Source organism: Scophthalmus maximus, chromosome 15 (genome assembly GCF_022379125.1).
Source record: "Scophthalmus maximus strain ysfricsl-2021 chromosome 15, ASM2237912v1, whole genome shotgun sequence".
NCBI classification, from domain to species: Eukaryota; Metazoa; Chordata; class Actinopteri; order Pleuronectiformes; family Scophthalmidae; genus Scophthalmus; species Scophthalmus maximus.
Window position 1 is genome coordinate 14,252,044 of NC_061529.1, and position 17,497 is coordinate 14,269,540.

At 43.2% G+C, this 17,497-nt stretch overlaps 1 protein-coding gene and 6 non-coding genes across 9 annotated transcripts in view; all 7 read right to left on the minus strand.

Annotated features, from left to right (window-relative positions):
• Positions 1-17,497, minus strand: part of arhgef10 (Rho guanine nucleotide exchange factor (GEF) 10) — a 49,339-nt gene that overhangs the window by 7,657 nt on the left and 24,185 nt on the right. For all 3 annotated transcript variants that reach the window (XM_047337704.1, XM_047337703.1, XM_035610235.2), the window contains 9 exons: positions 14,883-14,998; positions 13,972-14,099; positions 12,787-12,887; positions 12,300-12,421; positions 10,194-10,280; positions 9,096-9,322; positions 7,287-7,444; positions 4,120-4,262; positions 2,062-2,236 (listed from right to left, as the gene is read on the minus strand). In XM_047337704.1, the coding sequence (XP_047193660.1) occupies positions 2,062-2,236; positions 4,120-4,262; positions 7,287-7,444; positions 9,096-9,322; positions 10,194-10,280; positions 12,300-12,421; positions 12,787-12,887; positions 13,972-14,099; positions 14,883-14,998 (1,257 nt within the window). The remainder of the gene's footprint in view (positions 1-2,061; positions 2,237-4,119; positions 4,263-7,286; positions 7,445-9,095; positions 9,323-10,193; positions 10,281-12,299; positions 12,422-12,786; positions 12,888-13,971; positions 14,100-14,882; positions 14,999-17,497) is intronic.
• Positions 7,808-7,881, minus strand: trnai-aau. The gene has a single exon. It is a non-coding gene; the product is annotated as a tRNA-Ile (tRNA).
• Positions 8,160-8,233, minus strand: trnai-aau. The gene has a single exon. It is a non-coding gene; the product is annotated as a tRNA-Ile (tRNA).
• On the minus strand, positions 8,512-8,585 carry trnai-aau. The gene has a single exon. It is a non-coding gene; the product is annotated as a tRNA-Ile (tRNA).
• trnai-aau lies at positions 8,864-8,937 on the minus strand. The gene has a single exon. It is a non-coding gene; the product is annotated as a tRNA-Ile (tRNA).
• trnai-aau lies at positions 10,912-10,985 on the minus strand. The gene has a single exon. It is a non-coding gene; the product is annotated as a tRNA-Ile (tRNA).
• trnai-aau lies at positions 12,051-12,124 on the minus strand. Its single transcript has one exon. It is a non-coding gene; the product is annotated as a tRNA-Ile (tRNA).

A 17,497-nucleotide genomic window follows, 5' to 3' on the forward strand; every position in this document is an offset into this window, starting at 1 on the left:
GCATCACAAGGGGTTAACTTCCTCAGAGCCTGTAAAACAAATATTTGCTCACCAGAAAGAAACTCATCTGGAATCAGACTGTCGGTGAGCCACGGCTCATTTGGCCTCTGACAACGTTCCGCATTTGTTACAACCTGCTAATGACAGGTTTACGGCTGCAGCGCCGTACACCGTCGGAGAGCCAGGGTGAGCAACGGCGGTGGAATGATGAAAGTAAATTGCCTTTCGAAGCAAAGAAAAACCTCTGTGATCATTTGTAATCGCTGCGCTCACTAGTAATATCATGAAGCTGCTGTCAGATGTGCACTGAACCCTGAACTGTTCCGGAGGGGCTGTATGTGAGAACACAATTGTTACCCCAGACATTTCCTGGTAAAATCTCCAGAAAATGTTTCGAGTGAGCCCATGTGAGAATGCAGAAGGAAAATCTTCGTAAAAATCACAGTGAGCATGTTGACGACTGTAATAAAAAAACAATACTTTCTGCTCTAACCAGACGCCAATGTTCCTGTCGGTGTGAACGTGTATGATTTGGACAATGTCATGCTGCGTTCATCAAACTCCTCGTTAGATCTGTTGAAGGGACGAACAACCTGCCGATACACCAACATTGACGTTTATGTTTGAACCCATTTTGTTCAATATATTTAACCTTCACTTAACCCACCATGACATATTTATCAGGAGGTTACTTGTTTGTGGAGAAGTTTGTAACTTTTAAGTGATTCATTTTCGCTCTTGATCTTTGGCACCAATAATATTTCACGTGGCTGAGGATTTTACGCTGAACTCCACTAGTAGCTCGGCGGCAAATCCATGTCGTATTTTAATGTGATGAGGTAATTCATGTTTGTCTATGATTGTCTCTCCTGAGCTGGATTCTCCTTTTGGACGGCGCCTTCCAAAGCTCATAACCTTGCCTTAAAATGACATGAGAAGGTCAACTGTTGGGTTTTTTTACGCAACACTATGAATAGAGACAAAATGAGAGGCTCCAGATCAGCTGTTTAGAAGAGGACGAGAGCGTGACAGAGCTGCCATAACAACATCTGTCTGGATGAGCAGCTACACTGATGTCAGCTAATTACTGACAGGCACCAAGTAAGACAGCATTTTTGAATTCTGAGCTCATGGGGGCATGCGGCACCAACCACGATGTGCAGGGCTGTATTTGAATAAGCGCAATTGAGCTAGATGATCAAAAAGGAGAACACCTATGCTTTGCTGCTCTTTTGTTTGACAGTTTGACACCAGCTAAAAGGCTTCAGGCCCCATCAGGCGGGCAGATCAGATTACTGACTGACAGTCAAGAGAACTGAGTGGTGGTGGGTAAGGAGGTGAGACTACAGAATCATAATGACTGAATCTCAAATAACATGGCTGTACATGGACCAAGGACTGAGCTCTACAGTACACTCTGTTTCGTTATTCCTGCGTAGAAACCATAAAAGACTGAATGACCTCCAATTATTTTAAAATCATAAATAATATCTCAAATCTCAATAGTCAAAGGAGACATCATGCTCATATTCAGGTTCATAATTTTATTTTGGGTTACTACTTGCTCTAGTCTAGCACATCAGTTTCCTCAAACTGTCCATTCCTGCAGCTCCGTCTGAAACGCTCGGTTTAAGCTCCCGTCTCTTTAAGGCCTCCCAGCCAATGAGGTCCAGTCTGCTCTGATTGGCCAGACGGCTCTGTTGTGATTGGCCAACGGCTTTCAGCGCACATAGGAAGTTCTATCACTCTCGCTTTAACCGGCTTTGTTGGGGGGCCTGTCACACTAGCCGATATACAAGCTTTATTGGACCTCCCTTGACTGTGGCCTATGGGCTTTTTAACTTTGCAGTGATAATACAGTATGTCTCCATTCCACCCTGGCCAAAAGAGTGTTTCTCCAAAAATACTTAAGACCATTGCCTGATGAATAAGTGCCCGAAGGAGCTGGATGTTCTAGAAATACAAATTAATTTTCTTTCTACCGTAGTATTTTTTGAATATCCATGGGACGTAAAATCAGACCGATATTTTATGCTTCTCGAAACGAAAGTCACGCCTTACCAGGGAGTACGTTGTGGACAGGTGTAGCGATGTTGATGTCCTGTAGGTGCTCCAGCGTCTCTGTGTGGAAAAGACGGAGCGCGGAGCCGGAGCTGAAGGCGATCCAAATGCCTACGCCGGCCACCACCATGTGGGACACCACCATGCCTTCTTCCTGGTGGGCCTCCAGCTGCCTCTGGGAGGGGGAAAGCAGGGCAGGGTGGACAGGACTTAAGCATTATCTACTGCGCATGGATGATGAATTCAGCCTGAGGGATGATGTCTATTGCAATAAAAGTCATAACAACCAAAAGAGAGAATTCAAAACATCAAGTGAAATTCATGACTTTCCAGTTCGTAGTTACACTAATACACAGTAGAAGACCAAACTGAATATTTTAAATGGGTGCATAGAACTGAGATACAGATACTAATATATAGTATGTGATTCTGACTAGCACCTATATTACCATGAAGTTATTCAGTGCAATAATGTACAAAATCCAAACACTGACAAACAGAAAATAGCACTCTGCAAGGATACATCTTTCTAAGCTCAGGCTAAATGTTCCAGATGCTTCGAGGAGAATTTGTGGTTGTCCCACGTCGTCTGTCGGTGACTGTGAACTGGAGAATCGACCCACAGAAAGTCTGTGTCCGTCTGTTTAGACTGCAGCGGCTCACGCATCGTCAGTGGTTGTTATGTCTGGGACCCCGTGATTATGTGTCAGCCCCAAAACGAAGAATCACGTTTCCACAATAGGAAAAACAGAATATGAAACAATGGGGGGGGGGGGGGGTTTCACAAAAACTATTTATTCAGTGGCGGATGTCAATGTATTTACCTCACTCTAATAAGACTTTGTTTATAAATCAAAAATGAAATTGAATGAAACTCTTTTCCCTAACTTCATTCATTGATTCTAATGAGAATAGTTTGAAATATGTGTAATTTTGAATTCTGTGCAGGGAAGCCAGTAGAGTGGGTTTATTCTTCCACCACCACCAGTTACATAATCTCACCACACATTGCTGTAGTTGGAGTTATATTTGGCGAAGGAGAGTCCATTCACAAGTGTCTCAGCACAGGGTTCAGATCGAAATGTGGCTTGGGAGCTAGAAAACATAAACCTAATGTCTTCTCTTTTTGATTAATGTAAACCCATACAGTAATTACACTTTCATAATTTATAGATTTTTTTCTTTCAATTTCTTTACATTTATCATTTGGAGAAAATCTACACTTTAATTAAAATGATTAAGTACCGGCCATGCTTTTTTACTCTCTGTCTCTCAATCTCATCTGTGGCACTTTCAGTCGTTAGACTGTGAACAAACTGCGAAGCCTTCACTGAGGAAAGGAGAGCGAGACAGGCAGGTGGTCCAACATAATGAGCTTAATGAGGCTAACCAGATTATGAGTGAGTGCATGTCAGAGGAGCGTTACTATTCCTGGAGCCACAGCAGGTGCATTCAATCCCCAAACCAGGCCGGAACACACACACGGAGGGAATACCATCCGTATTTTCAGGATACGGGAAAGGGAAAGCCGAGGACAGAAACAGGGGCTCCATCATCCGATCCAGTCTTTTATACTTCTGCTCTATACTTCACTTCACACTTCCTTGGAAACGTTTAAATAAACAATGGCGTACGTATCCACGCTTAAAATATACTTTTCTTCACAACATTTCAAATAAGCCTTGACTCTTTCTTTGTGATGTTTCACCACCCTTAGTACATAAACTCTGGTTGCAGTCTTCCTTTACTGAAATACTCATTACCATAACAATCTCTTTTATGCCTTTTTCTTTCCCCGGCCATTCTGTACAGAGACACAGATTTCCCCACATACTTCACCAAGCGATTGGATGATGATTAACAGAGTAATCATCTTTTTCTCTCGAGCTTGTTTCCTGCATGATTTACACAGGCGGACTGGGACGCATATAAGGAGATGTGTGCCAAAGGTTAATTACAACACACACAGAACGGTGTGCTCAACTGCTCTGTTTATGATGTGGACATGACATATAGGAATATAGTTGCAACAGCAGCATCAGAGTGGAGGCTTTATACCTCCACAGAATGTGTGTGGGTGCCGATGATGAAGACCTGGCCCCCCGATGATGCCCAGAGGTGCTCCTCCACAGCCAGCATGGCCTTGACCGGCAGGACTCCCAGCTTCAGCACTTTGGGCTTGTCACAGTTCCACAAGCCGTCTGTAAGAACAAGCACAATGGTCGGAGCTCAGTACTCAAAACAAGTAGGAGGATTTTCATTTGACAAAAATAACTTATGGGGGTAAAAAAATATAAACATATGCAGTACATTCAGTTTGGATCTGGCATTTAATGAGTTGCATAGATGAAACATAAGCTACAACAAACCCAACAGGGCAGTACTTGAATCACTCTATTCTCTTTTGAAATGTAAACCACTGGCATTTTTTTCGTCCTACGTAAGACACTTCAACAGTCACTCTGTCTTCATCAATGACGTCTGTAAAGGTCATCTGCAGCTCTGCTGATGGCGGTGGAGTGGCCATTGATGGCTTTCGCAGCCTTCACTGTGAATATAGATGGTGCTGCGAGGCTTTAGTCAGAGCTGATCCCACACACACACACCTCCTACACACTCGGCTCTACATGTGCCTGGGCACCGGCAGTGCCAGCTCTGCTGCAATGAAACACCACATGGAAGCGTCTTCATAAATACCAGAACATTGCATCCATGCAAGCCTTGTGGTTTCAAATCATTGTCAGAAAATGAGAGGAAATTTACGTCTTTTTGAACAGAAAGGAAAAAAGTTCCATCAGTCAAATGGCCTTTTCAGCCAGAAGGGACCTGCGTTCAATACGAAGTTCATTTCCTCCAAATACCGCATTCCCTAATCGAGCCCAGGAAGGGAATGAGGCCGGACCAGTAGTGCTTGTTTAAGAGAAGGCACAAAGGCGGCTATTGAAGGAAGCCACCGCAGAGAGAGAGGTGTTTCTTTCAGAGGTACAGTAATGACTGGTGGGGGAAGTGAGGCTAATCTCCCCATAAAGGAACTAGGTGGGATTAGCATTCCAGCTTTTTTGTTGTAATAATCAAACTGTGCAGGTGAATGCACATGAGAGAAGGAAAGAAGCACCGGAGGAAAAAGGAAGATGACACAAGAGCCAACTTGGATGGTTATGTAAGTCGTCTCCGCTGCAGTGAGTCTGCCCACATATCTCACATTTTACACTAAAGCATTCCTTCATGTCGGCGTCAGCTGCAACAACCTGCGTATGTGCATCGACGGCAGCACAAATAGCAAAACCAGACTGATTAAAGCTGATTGAACAAGATCATCATGTATACCTGCAACAGCAAATGATGCCCATTGTTCTTAACAGGAAAAAAGAAGAAGTAGAGGCACGATTCAGAAGAGCAGAATAGGAGTTCACGCTCCGACTGTCTGTCCATGACGTGCGACCTTTGCCAGATCATTGCCTCACTCCCTCTTTCTCCATCTCTGGCACAGTCGGTCACAGAGGAAATAGCGAGCGAGGCAGAACTAGGCTGACTTCAGCTTCAGACGCCACATCGAGAGCGAGAGGAGAAATTTCTGTGCCGCTACGACTAAAACTCAGCACTGAAGGATTCAAAGACGGAGGCACGCTGCTGTCTGCTCACAGCGTTTATTTCATGTCTGCTCACTGCTCACGCTTTACTGCGAGGGGAACATCAAAAGATATGAGACGATTTTTCCTCCTAGTTCTGCTGGCTTTCTTCTCTACAATGTAAACCGTGCGTCTGCTTTATATGCTAATGGTCATAGTACTTGAGCAGCATTACAATAAGCATGCGGGGTACAGTTTCCCCAAACAAAACCATGCAGGGTGAGTCACGACTGTTGCACCGAACATCGTGTCCCAGTCACAGAGCTGCCGACGGACGGGTGGAAATTATACAAATCAGGGTTAAGGGGCCAGGATTTCCCTTCCGGGCAATGATTTGACACACTTGTGGCGACGAATGATGCAAAGCATCGACTGCTCCAGCATTCGGTTACACTGGCATATTACACTGCGCATATTACACTGTGACAAATGTGAAAAATAAATACATGTGCATCAAAACAAGGTGTAATGAGTGGCCCCGGAAAGCATTCCTTAACGGTTGCATATGCTGCATGTTTCTTCCAGGCAAACGGCAGCTTGATGGTGGGAGGAGTTTTACTCCTGTCTCTCTGTCCTCAGGCCATCATCCATATTCCTTCTGTCTTTTTCCCTCTTTCGCTCTCTTGCACACACAGGCATTACACTTAAACTCAAATGTAAAAGTTCTTCACAAGGATTCTGTTTTCACCAGGTTTTCAAAGATATGAACTTATCTTTACCCACACAATGTGACGCGGAGAAGAATCGGACAAAGACGAAGAAAACAGAGCGATAGAGAGAAAGAGGAAGAGGCTCGCAGCCCCCTCTGTTTGCACTGCTGTGTAGGTTAATAAGAGATGGAACAAAACAGAGAAGGTGAAGGACTGTGGGAAGAGAGCAGCCGCAGATCCGTGCTCCTGCTGTGCCTGTGCCCGTCGGAGAGGGAAGACATTAAATAGGTCACCGCTTACGGATTGGATTCTCCCAGACAACGGAGCAAACGGAAACAGGACCTCGGCACACAGCAGAGGAGACCCCATGAATTTAGGTTTTCACAATCCACCTCTGACAAACACAGTAACGGCAAACAAGTGACTCAGAGATGAAAAAGATGAAGGAAAAAGATAGGAGTTTGAGAAATGGAAGACACAAAACAACAACTTCTCTGACAATGACCTCTTTCATTCAGTGTTGTTCAGCTGTGTTTGTGTTCAGCCCCAATCTCCACAGCATTTGAAGACAATCATTTTCGGTCAATAGATTGAAAAAGTCGCCAGATGTGTGGCTCTTCATGAGTGATGTCTGCAGAAGTGTGTCAAAGGGTGATGAATCCAAAAAACTAAATGGTAAAGTCAGCAACAAAAAGCACTTATTCATGGCCAATTATGGTCAAAGTTACAAAAATCAGGGCCAGTGCAGACTAAATATCTAAGTAAACAATGTCTGCCTACACACTAAAAAAAAAAAATCTAATGAACTCCATGAATGCATTTCTGTTTGCACAATAATAGTGGTTTAACCTTGTAATTGCCCAAATTATAGCTGTTTAAGAGTATCAACAAACACTATGGAGGTGGAATTCTGAGAAGAGACACACACACACACACACACACACACCTTGTGATCTGGAGTAAACTGCCACAGCGCCGCTGACCAGGCCGGCGTACAGACAGGGTCTCCTGTAGACCAGGCTGGTGACGGTGGACTTGTCTGGTGTGAAGAAATGCTGCAGACGTACTTTCTTGGAGCGCTGGCTGCTCTTATACACAATAATGCTGAAAAGAGAAGGATAAAAAAGATTTGTGCTCAACTTAATACAGAACGCTTCTTTGACATAAATTCATCAATGAGTATTAGGAATATGATATTGAATGCAGATCCAGTAAAAAAAGAAAGAAAAAAAGACTGACTTCAGTTTCTACTTTGGTTTATTACATTGTGTCGCTACAGCACAATGTGTTTCACTAAAACGTTCATAGTGACTACAGGCACACTATTATGAGCACACTGAGTAAGAATCTCTGGACCCAAGACAGAGTCCATGATACTGTCACATTTCGAAAAAAAGATATTGCTCAGTTACATGACATGAACGCTGACCAAATGCCTCTCGACTGCACTTCAACCTAAACTCTAAGTGGCCCGTACGGGGATCGAACCCGCGACCTTGGCGTTATTAGCACCACGCTCTAACCAACTGAGCTAACCGGCCCTGTGGGAGTTGACCTTTGACCTTTTTTAGTCAACCACTGTTGAGTCAATCACCTATTGAAAGGTAACTTGTGACATTGTGTCGCTACAGCACGACGTGTTTCACTAAAACGTTCATAGTGACTACAGGCACACTATTATGAGCACACTGAGTAAGAATCTCTGGACCCAAGACAGAGTCCATGATACTGTCACATTTCGAAAAAAAGATATTGCTCAGTTACATGACATGAACGCTGACCAAATGCCTCTCGACTGCACTTCAACCTAAACTCTAAGTGGCCCGTACGGGGATCGAACCCGCGACCTTGGCGTTATTAGCACCACGCTCTAACCAACTGAGCTAACCGGCCCTGTGGGAGTTGACCTTTGACCTTTTTTAGTCAACCACTGTTGAGTCAATCACCTATTGAAAGGTAACTTGTGACATTGTGTCGCTACAGCACGACGTGTTTCACTAAAACGTTCATAGTGACTACAGGCACACTATTATGAGCACACTGAGTAAGAATCTCTGGACCCAAGACAGAGTCCATGATACTGTCACATTTCGAAAAAAAGATATTGCTCAGTTACATGACATGAACGCTGACCAAATGCCTCTCGACTGCACTTCAACCTAAACTCTAAGTGGCCCGTACGGGGATCGAACCCGCGACCTTGGCGTTATTAGCACCACGCTCTAACCAACTGAGCTAACCGGCCCTGTGGGAGTTGACCTTTGACCTTTTTTAGTCAACCACTGTTGAGTCAATCACCTATTGAAAGGTAACTTGTGACATTGTGTCGCTACAGCACGACGTGTTTCACTAAAACGTTCATAGTGACTACAGGCACACTATTATGAGCACACTGAGTAAGAATCTCTGGACCCAAGACAGAGTCCATGATACTGTCACATTTCGAAAAAAAGATATTGCTCAGTTACATGACATGAACGAAGACCAAATGCCTCTCGACTGCACTTCAACCTAAACTCTAAGTGGCCCGTACGGGGATCGAACCCGCGACCTTGGCGTTATTAGCACCACGCTCTAACCAACTGAGCTAACCGGCCCTGTGGGAGTTGACCTTTGACCTTTTTTAGTCAACCACTGTTGAGTCAATCACCTATTGAAAGGTAACTTATGACATTGTGTCGCTACAGCACGACGTGTTTCACTAAAACATTCATAGCTACTTAAGGCACACTGAGTAAAACACTCTGTACTGTACCTGCCCTCCTCCATGCCCAGACAGACACTGGGTGTATCACTGGCCTTTGCTGCAGGGACGTGGTTGTTTTCGGGGACCTTCTCGCCATTTTCCTGGGGTTGCTCCGCCGGGACGAAGGCCATGCAGAGGATACGCGACTCCACATTGAAACACTCGGTCACCTTAGGGCTGGAGTTCTGCATGGCCACGATGGCGATCTGGCCCATCTGGTTAGTGCAACTTGCAACCTGGACAAAAAATTAAGGAAAACGTTACCGATTTAGAAAGAAAAAGAAAGCAAACAATACAAAACAAACACTGCTGAGGTGCTCCCCATATACTGCGCGACAAAACCCAAAAGTTAAATTACATAAGTGCATGCACATCAAAACACGATGGGCCAACTTAAATAGATAAATAAATGAACTCTTAACACAGTACACATTTAAATATGTTAAAAACAAGGAACATTTAACCATTTAAAAAGCTCCTCCTCCTTTCAGTTTAACATCCTTCAGCAACATTTTATATATATTCTCTCCATGAATATAACCAACTAAAGATTTGTTTATATATTTAACAAATCCAAGGTTTTCTCTGATGGACAAAACACCTGGCTTTTTGAGAAAAATTCAAAATCCTGAAGTGAACAACTTTCAAACACTGATTATGTTTCTCGAGGGCACATTAGACACTTTGATAAATAAACAGCAATCATGTACCATCTGCTCTTCTAAGGGATTTTTGTTCGTGAAAATCCGCGCCACCCTGTCAAAAGAGCCGGACTCAGTGAGAGAAAAGTGTTATGTAGTAACCTTGTTAGCTGCTGGAATAAGCAAACTGCAAAAACGATTTAACTAAATGCCAACAAACACTTACTATAGCCACTCAACACACTTGAAAAAAATACTTTAGTCTCAGATTTCCAAGTTGAGGCAGAGTAATGTGTTTATACAGACGTGCAAATGTAGTTCTCCCTCTGGGTGGGAAGGACCCACACTACTGTAGGCAGCCACTGTAAATCTTAAAAATAAGCTCTAGTGATTGTTTGGATGTGCGCTAACACATTGCTTCTTTTCCAAGGGATGAATGAATAAAAAAGAAGAAGAAAAGCCTCACCCAGACACATCCGTGGCCCACGACGGGCGTGTCCGCTGTGCTCTCTGTGTTGATATGGGGCTCGGGGTTATGAACGGCACACTCCACCTGGCAGAGGACAGATGGGGACGAGAAAGGGTCATAAAAGAAATAAGGAATTCACTGAGTAAATAAAACAGGTGCCACTTGCGTCAAGCTAGTGTTTATTGGTGTGAATGTTGAAAGAAGCCAAAGATCGCTGTGAGATTAAAGGGGAATTCCGGCGTTTTTCTTCTTCTTCCTGCGACCATTCTTTCTACTATTATAGTAGTTGTTGTTGAGCGAGATGTGTAATGTTGCCAGACTCTTACCAAAGTCCCAAGAATAATTATTTGAGTCTTTTACTGGCAAAAGTCCTTTTAGTGGACATTTCGTAGCCAATAGTTTTTTTCTGGAAGCACCCTTCATCAACACCGCCCCATTTATAGACATAAGACACAGGTTGAAAAATAGCTGAATTTCCCATTAAGCCATGTTGAAGTAAACAGCCAAAATAAGATAATCTGGTTCTAGGGTTTTTAACAGAAGTCATTTCTGGACACGTGCGCAAAAAAAGACAAGTGGCTGACACTTGGCAGAGAATTAATTACGGTGGACAAACAGTCTGGCAGAGAGACTCCATGATAATGTCACAATTTGAAACAACATTGCTCAGATAGGTGACATTAACTGACTCCTACACTTAATCTCAAAGTCTCAGTGGCCCGTACGTGGATCGAACCCGCGACCTTGGCGTTATTAGCACCACGCTCTAACCAACTGAGCTAACCGGCCCTGTGTCACTACTTCTGTGACCTATTTTTTTTTCACCCACTGGTGAGTCAATGCTGGATACATGTAATCTGACTCCCTTCCAGAAATCAGTGTCATGTAACGGTGTCTGACCAAGATAGATAACTATACATCTAAATAGTGAGAAAGTGTTTACTGCAATAGTACACGGTGAGTGGATTTCTCCTAAACGACTGGGACTTAAACACATCAGCAGCAAATCTTTAAACACCACTTCATTATGTGTCACGTCACACTTAATCAGTACAATGACCTAACTGACTGGTCATATGTCAATTACTTATGATTAATGAACTGTGAATGAACAACCAGCGCATTATCAGCAGCACGGTCGAACCAGCTGAGCTGACCGGCCCAAGGTCTGCATCCATGGCTATTTATGTCCCACAGGGTCAATCAATGCTGTTGGAACTGTGACTGTGTGTAACACAGTGTACATAGGATCTTCACAGTGAGGAACAAGAAAGACTAGACGTAGTACACGTATACATAGATGTTTGGACAATCAGACTTAAGAAGAATGGACAAGACAACAAACACAACCCTTTTGCTAAAAAAAATGTCATTGCACAGTTGTCTGCAGTTAAATTCTGACACTCACAAACAAATAAACTAGATTGTTGTCATGGTATAGAATATTAGCCTGTCCAGTGGAGATAAATTAATAAATCACATGCTTACAAAGTGTTATATGTACACAAACAGTGGAGAAACGACGCCTGAAGAATTTCTGTAAGGGTTCACAGTAACACCCTTCCTCCTCAGAGTTTACTCCGGCCATGTTTCACTCTCTCTAATCAAAAGCACAGTGGCCCATACGGGGATTGAACCCGCTCGAACTACATAATGGCTATTTTTGCTTGAAAAATGACGTGATAATAAAACAGTATGACCATGATATGAATGATTACGATTAGGTTTCTGTCTATACATGTCTGAAGATTGGATTCGTTGTTACTGTTCCTATATTGACCTTAAGTGCTGGTGAAGTTCAGTCAATAAACAGTATCAATTCTGCAAACCTTGACTTTCTTAGTTAAAGAACAGTGGCCCGTACGGGGATCGAACCCGCGACCTAGGCGTTATTAGCACCACGTTCTAACCAACTGAGCTAACCGGCCATGAGAACCTTTGTACTACAGTTTCCTTTTTTTTTCAGTAAATGCTGGTAGAGATTATGCTCCAGTTGTTGTATGATATAGAGGGAGATGTGAGGCACTTGTGAAAAATAGAGACACGCGCACGCACAGAAATATTGAAACCTGTTTGTTTTAAGATAACACTGAAAGGACTCACCTTGAACTCCTGCAGTTTTGACATGACCACAGGCATTTGTCGAAGCAAGAGGGGGTGCTTCTGCTTTTTGATCTGATTTCCATCGTCCTCTGCAAACAGCCAGCCCTGCAGGTTGTCCTCCTCTGATGTAAAACAAATAAACACACACACACACACACACACACACACACACACACAGATACTCACATTATTGATTTAATAATGTACAGCATGAAGCTTTCTGTTTTTTGAAGGAGAGACTCCAGACGTCCCTTTTTAAAACAAAAATCTTACTTAGAATTAAATCTAAACATATTTTGAAACAGCTTTCATTTCCCCATTTGAATTTCAACCATTAGCCAAAGATGTCTGGTGTGTTTGATAAAAAGCAACTAACTGAAGAGATAGATACGCACTGTGGTGATAAATGCACATTCACACATTCAAAATGGAAACACAATTATGCAACTGAGACAGTGTAAGTTTAGAGCCAGGAAAAGTTCAGTACCTAGAGCCAGTTTAGCCATCTGCAAGTTACTGATCCATGACTGTTTGATGGCCGGGCTGAGAGTATTGAACACGGCACTGAAGTAAGTGGGTTTGCCCGACCTGCCATCAGAGAGGACAAGGCGAAAAAGACAAACAGTGACAAAAAGACAGGAACGTTCCAACACTGGATACAAATCTATATTTATAGCACAAACACAAAATACGATCAGCTTAACATTTCCTCAATGTGACTTTGCAAATTTTATCTTTAAACATAATTCAAGTTGTATTTATTTGGTTGTATTTGTGTTTTCGTTGACTAAACTGTAAAACAGCAAGACTCAATCACATCAATCCATTTTCATAAGGATTTTATAATGCTATATTAGGGATCGTTGCAATTAGATTTTTTTAATCGGCCAATATATCAGTCCCTAATATCTGCTCCTAAAAAATCCATTCTGGTCTATTATATACAAAAGAAAAGCAAAACCACTATCGGCATGTCTGGGGTTCTACTTTAAGGTAGAAAACACGAACTGGCCTTAAAGAGATCAGATGAAAATAGGTATTGTGGAATCATGAAAGGTTGAATATTTGACTTTGTTAACATCATAGCAAGTCTCACAATGCAGAGTGAGTCAATAAACCAGACACCACTGGAGGTTTTTGTCAGCGAAACATTAAAACAGAGGGCCTGAACGAGCACTTACATTTCTCTAAGCAGACACATTAATGTTTGGATATTCTTGCAGAACACCAGTTCAACAATTAGTGTCTTACAGTAAAATACTTAATATGACCAAATGGGGGGCATGTGCAGATTATACTGGTGTGTGTAAATGTTTGACATCAGCGTTTGTGTTCAGCAACAGCTGCGGCGCTAGGCAGACTTTGCTTGCAAACACTGATGCAGATTTGCTCTCCTGAGATTCATGCCTCAGATTAGTGCTGCTGGAGAAAATGTGTTTATCCAAACATCCAAATGTGCTCTAATACCCTCTCCTAAATCTATAGGCATGCGAGGAGGCTGGGAGGATGGAAGGAGAAAGCAGGGTAAAAGGGGATAAAGACAACCCTAGGATAAACAAGACACGGGGGGGGCAATGGCTGAGAGTGTGACAAGGCTGTATGTGTTGTCTGTATGGAAGAGCGATTATTGCTAAAGAGGTGTGTGGGCAAAAAAACCCGAAACAAAACTGACTTGTCTTGTTTGCCCGGCAGCTGGAGTTGGATCCTGCACCGGTCAGCTGCTCTGATCTCCTCCTCCTTCTTCAGAATCAGCCTCTGTAGACCTGACACCCAGTCCTGGGCCACGGCGGGGTTTACATTCTGTACACGGCAATATCGGAGGGGTAGAGGGAAAAAAATACAGAGAGAAGGAGCGTCTTAAATTTTAATATATTTATAATTTGTTAAAAACCCACAGGTTAATTTCTCTTTCATAATTGTGACAAAAACATTCTTGGTCCAACACATGGCTTATGTTATTGGTCTAGGGCTTCACATTCCCGGGGAACACTAACCAACCCGCTCTGCCACCTGAGCCATGGCCTCCCTTTGAGTAGAAATACTGTTAGTGTCATTTAGAATATGGAATTTAATGTTGAGAAAATGCTCGGCTGCGTAAAGCTCACATATCTCAGTCCTGCCCCCACCCCCCCTTCCATTTCCCCTTTCCCCCGTCCTCCATCAATGTCTCCCTCCCTCCATCTCTGGGACACATGTCTCTCTGAGAGCGTCTGTGTTACTCAGCCTCCCTCTCTGCTTCTGGCAGACTGACCAGCGCAGCACAAAAACAGCGTGTGTATGTGTGTGTGAGTGTGTGTGTGTGCGTGTGAGGGGTTGAAATTGTTAAAAATCAATCAACATTCCCCAAGACAAATTGTCCAAACTTGGACTTTCCACACCTTGAACATCATATGTTTATGAACAGCTGAGGGGAATGTGATTTTTACAGTCCTTCTGTGCTTTGAGGAGACATTCGCTTATGTCAATTTCAGTTTCCAGGAATATTGATAGACACGAATACTTTTTCAAAAGACATCTTACTAAGTCAAAATAACATAAAAGATAAGACACTCTGTGTTTGTCTTCAGCGCAGTCGTCCAGTACCTGGTAGTTTCCTTTGAGGCTGCCGATCATGCTGGAGATCTGGTTGACCAGGCTGAGGTCGTGGATTAGGTTCTGCAGATCTTGGTACAACTGACCCGGGCCCATGTACAGCTTGTCTACATGGAAACACACGAGGGCAAAATATATTTAGACAGACACAAAAATTTAGGAGGGCTTTTCAAAAATCTAAAAGTACAGATTCAGTGTCACAGCCTTTAAAGGTACAGAGCTTTCTTTCAAGTGTTGGATCTTTTCTGCTCAAAAATTGTAGTGACCCATATAAAGAGAATAGACCGGAGAGAATAGAAACACGCAGCGTGTGAAACTATAGCCAGGATATTGAGCTGAGAGCTGAAAAGCTGATGTCTCCAACAGTCGTCTTATTAAAAAAGTTAGACACACACAAACACACACACACACACACACACACACACACACACACACACACACACACACACACACACACACACAGTAATGAGTGAGGCCAGTCTGATGAGAGAAGCAGGTCAGTTGCTCTAACACAGACAAAGATGGCAGTGATTCTCACCACAAGAAAAAGATTATATAATTTTGGCGTTCAGAGGCCACACACCAAACAGTGTGTTTGTTTTGGCATGTGAATGTTAGTCATCTTAATTTTTCTTCACTTGTGTACCTACGTACTATATGTACGCCGCTGCGAGGTATTTGCCCCTCACCATTTTTGTAATTGCATGCTTGTAAAATAAAAAACCTAACGATCACCGATTCATGACAGGTCAGGGATCTCGACCGTTAATCGTGTTGTTTTGCATCCAAAGGAAACAAAGGCTAGCTTTGTGTGTGTGTGTGTGTGTGTGTGTGTTTGAACGAGAGTGTGTGTATACACTAATCAGACAGTCAGGCTCATCAAATGTCTAGTAGGCCAGGACACACACGCACGCACACACACACACACACACACACACACACACACACACACACACACACACACACTGAAACACGCACAAACACATAAACACAAAGTCATGATGAAGATAATCATGAAGAACAGCCCACAGAGAGAACAGAGTGCAGGCCAGTCGGTTGGCCAAAACTGCCAACCGACGAATTGTTGAGGTCATTGCATCGAAGGACTCAATTAGCGAGTACAGGATTCTTTTAAATTGAAAACCAACTGTAAATATTTCAGTGTGTGTTTCCTCTCTTAGTTAAACTGCATCACTGTAAGAGTCTTTGTAACATTCAGCTCTTGTTTGCTTCTGCCCTTCCACTCTCTCTCTTCTCCATTTCCCTCCACCTCCTTCTCCCCGTCTTCTCCTACAATAGTCACTATGTCGGTCTGTTGCTCCAGCTCCATGGCAACCCGGGCCGGTCCTTCTCCTGAAGGTCTGGCTGGCGGGGCATTCAGGGGGGAAACTTTTACCCCGGTAACGCATTTGTAGGTGGTCAAAGAGGGCAACGCCTCCCAAATGCCTCCCTGTGAGTTCGTGCAAAAGAGGCTGCTCGCGGACTGAGAGATTCTCTGTCGGCCTCGCACGTGCGTTAGCACCGCTACACGCCAAGTGCACACGCACGCACGGGCACAGCAGGGCCACTCTGTGGCAGCATATTTGCATGGATTTGGATTTCACTGATGTGGTCAATGACCTCCTAATTTATTTCATCCATGTCACTGGATCAAATCACAGCCACCCGCCAATAAATCAATGCTTATTTACTTAAACCATTAAAAATTATCAGATGAGAAGTGAATCGCCGGATGGTCTTGTGCACTTTTGTGACCATGTTTCTGTTCGTTTGAACTGATTTCCTTGGCTAAAGGAGTTATTGGCATTTCCACAGCTCACTGGTCTCAGTAGAGGCTGAGAGACGGGGGTGGTTTCAGGATTCAGGCCAGGGCAGAAATGCTGAATAAACTCTCCATGCATGATGTGTCATATCGTCAGCAAATGCAGCGATAGCAGTTCAGCTACAGACAGTATCATAAGTTAAGACTCTGCGACTCTGCACATGTTTTTGAGTTCAAAATCAAACAGGAGGCTACTTTTAATTTTTCAATTCTTGATTCTACCATATATTAGTAAAGTCGCTGTGATCTGTCTGTACTCTCCTTGCAGTGCGTTTCTTTCTTCCATCTCCTCCGACGAGAAAAGAAAATTGATTACCAACTTAAAATAATTTATTGGTAACATGCAAATGAATAAAGTTTTTTCAAATTAAAGTTTTCAATTGGCTTAACTTATGAAGTTCTTAACTCATTCACTTAACTGATTCATTTGTGTGTTACCAATTGAAGTATTTTGAAGTTGGTCAACAATTTTGTTTTTCATCATATAAATCAGTAAACCATTTATTTCCATTTACACAAATTATCAATTATTATCTCATAAATAATGAGACATGCGGAGGATTAGAATTGCCCCATCACTGGATCGACCATTCCCACAGACTCCGCTGGCACTGTGCAGCCCCTTTTCAAGTCACATCCAACTTCCTGAATGGCTCTTTGTGAAAGCGCCAAATGCCAAGACCTTTCTCACAAAACAGGCATGGGAGCATCTTCAGACGCAGGGCGGCCCTCCCAGCAATTACACATATTACAAACACACACACACACACACACACACACACAC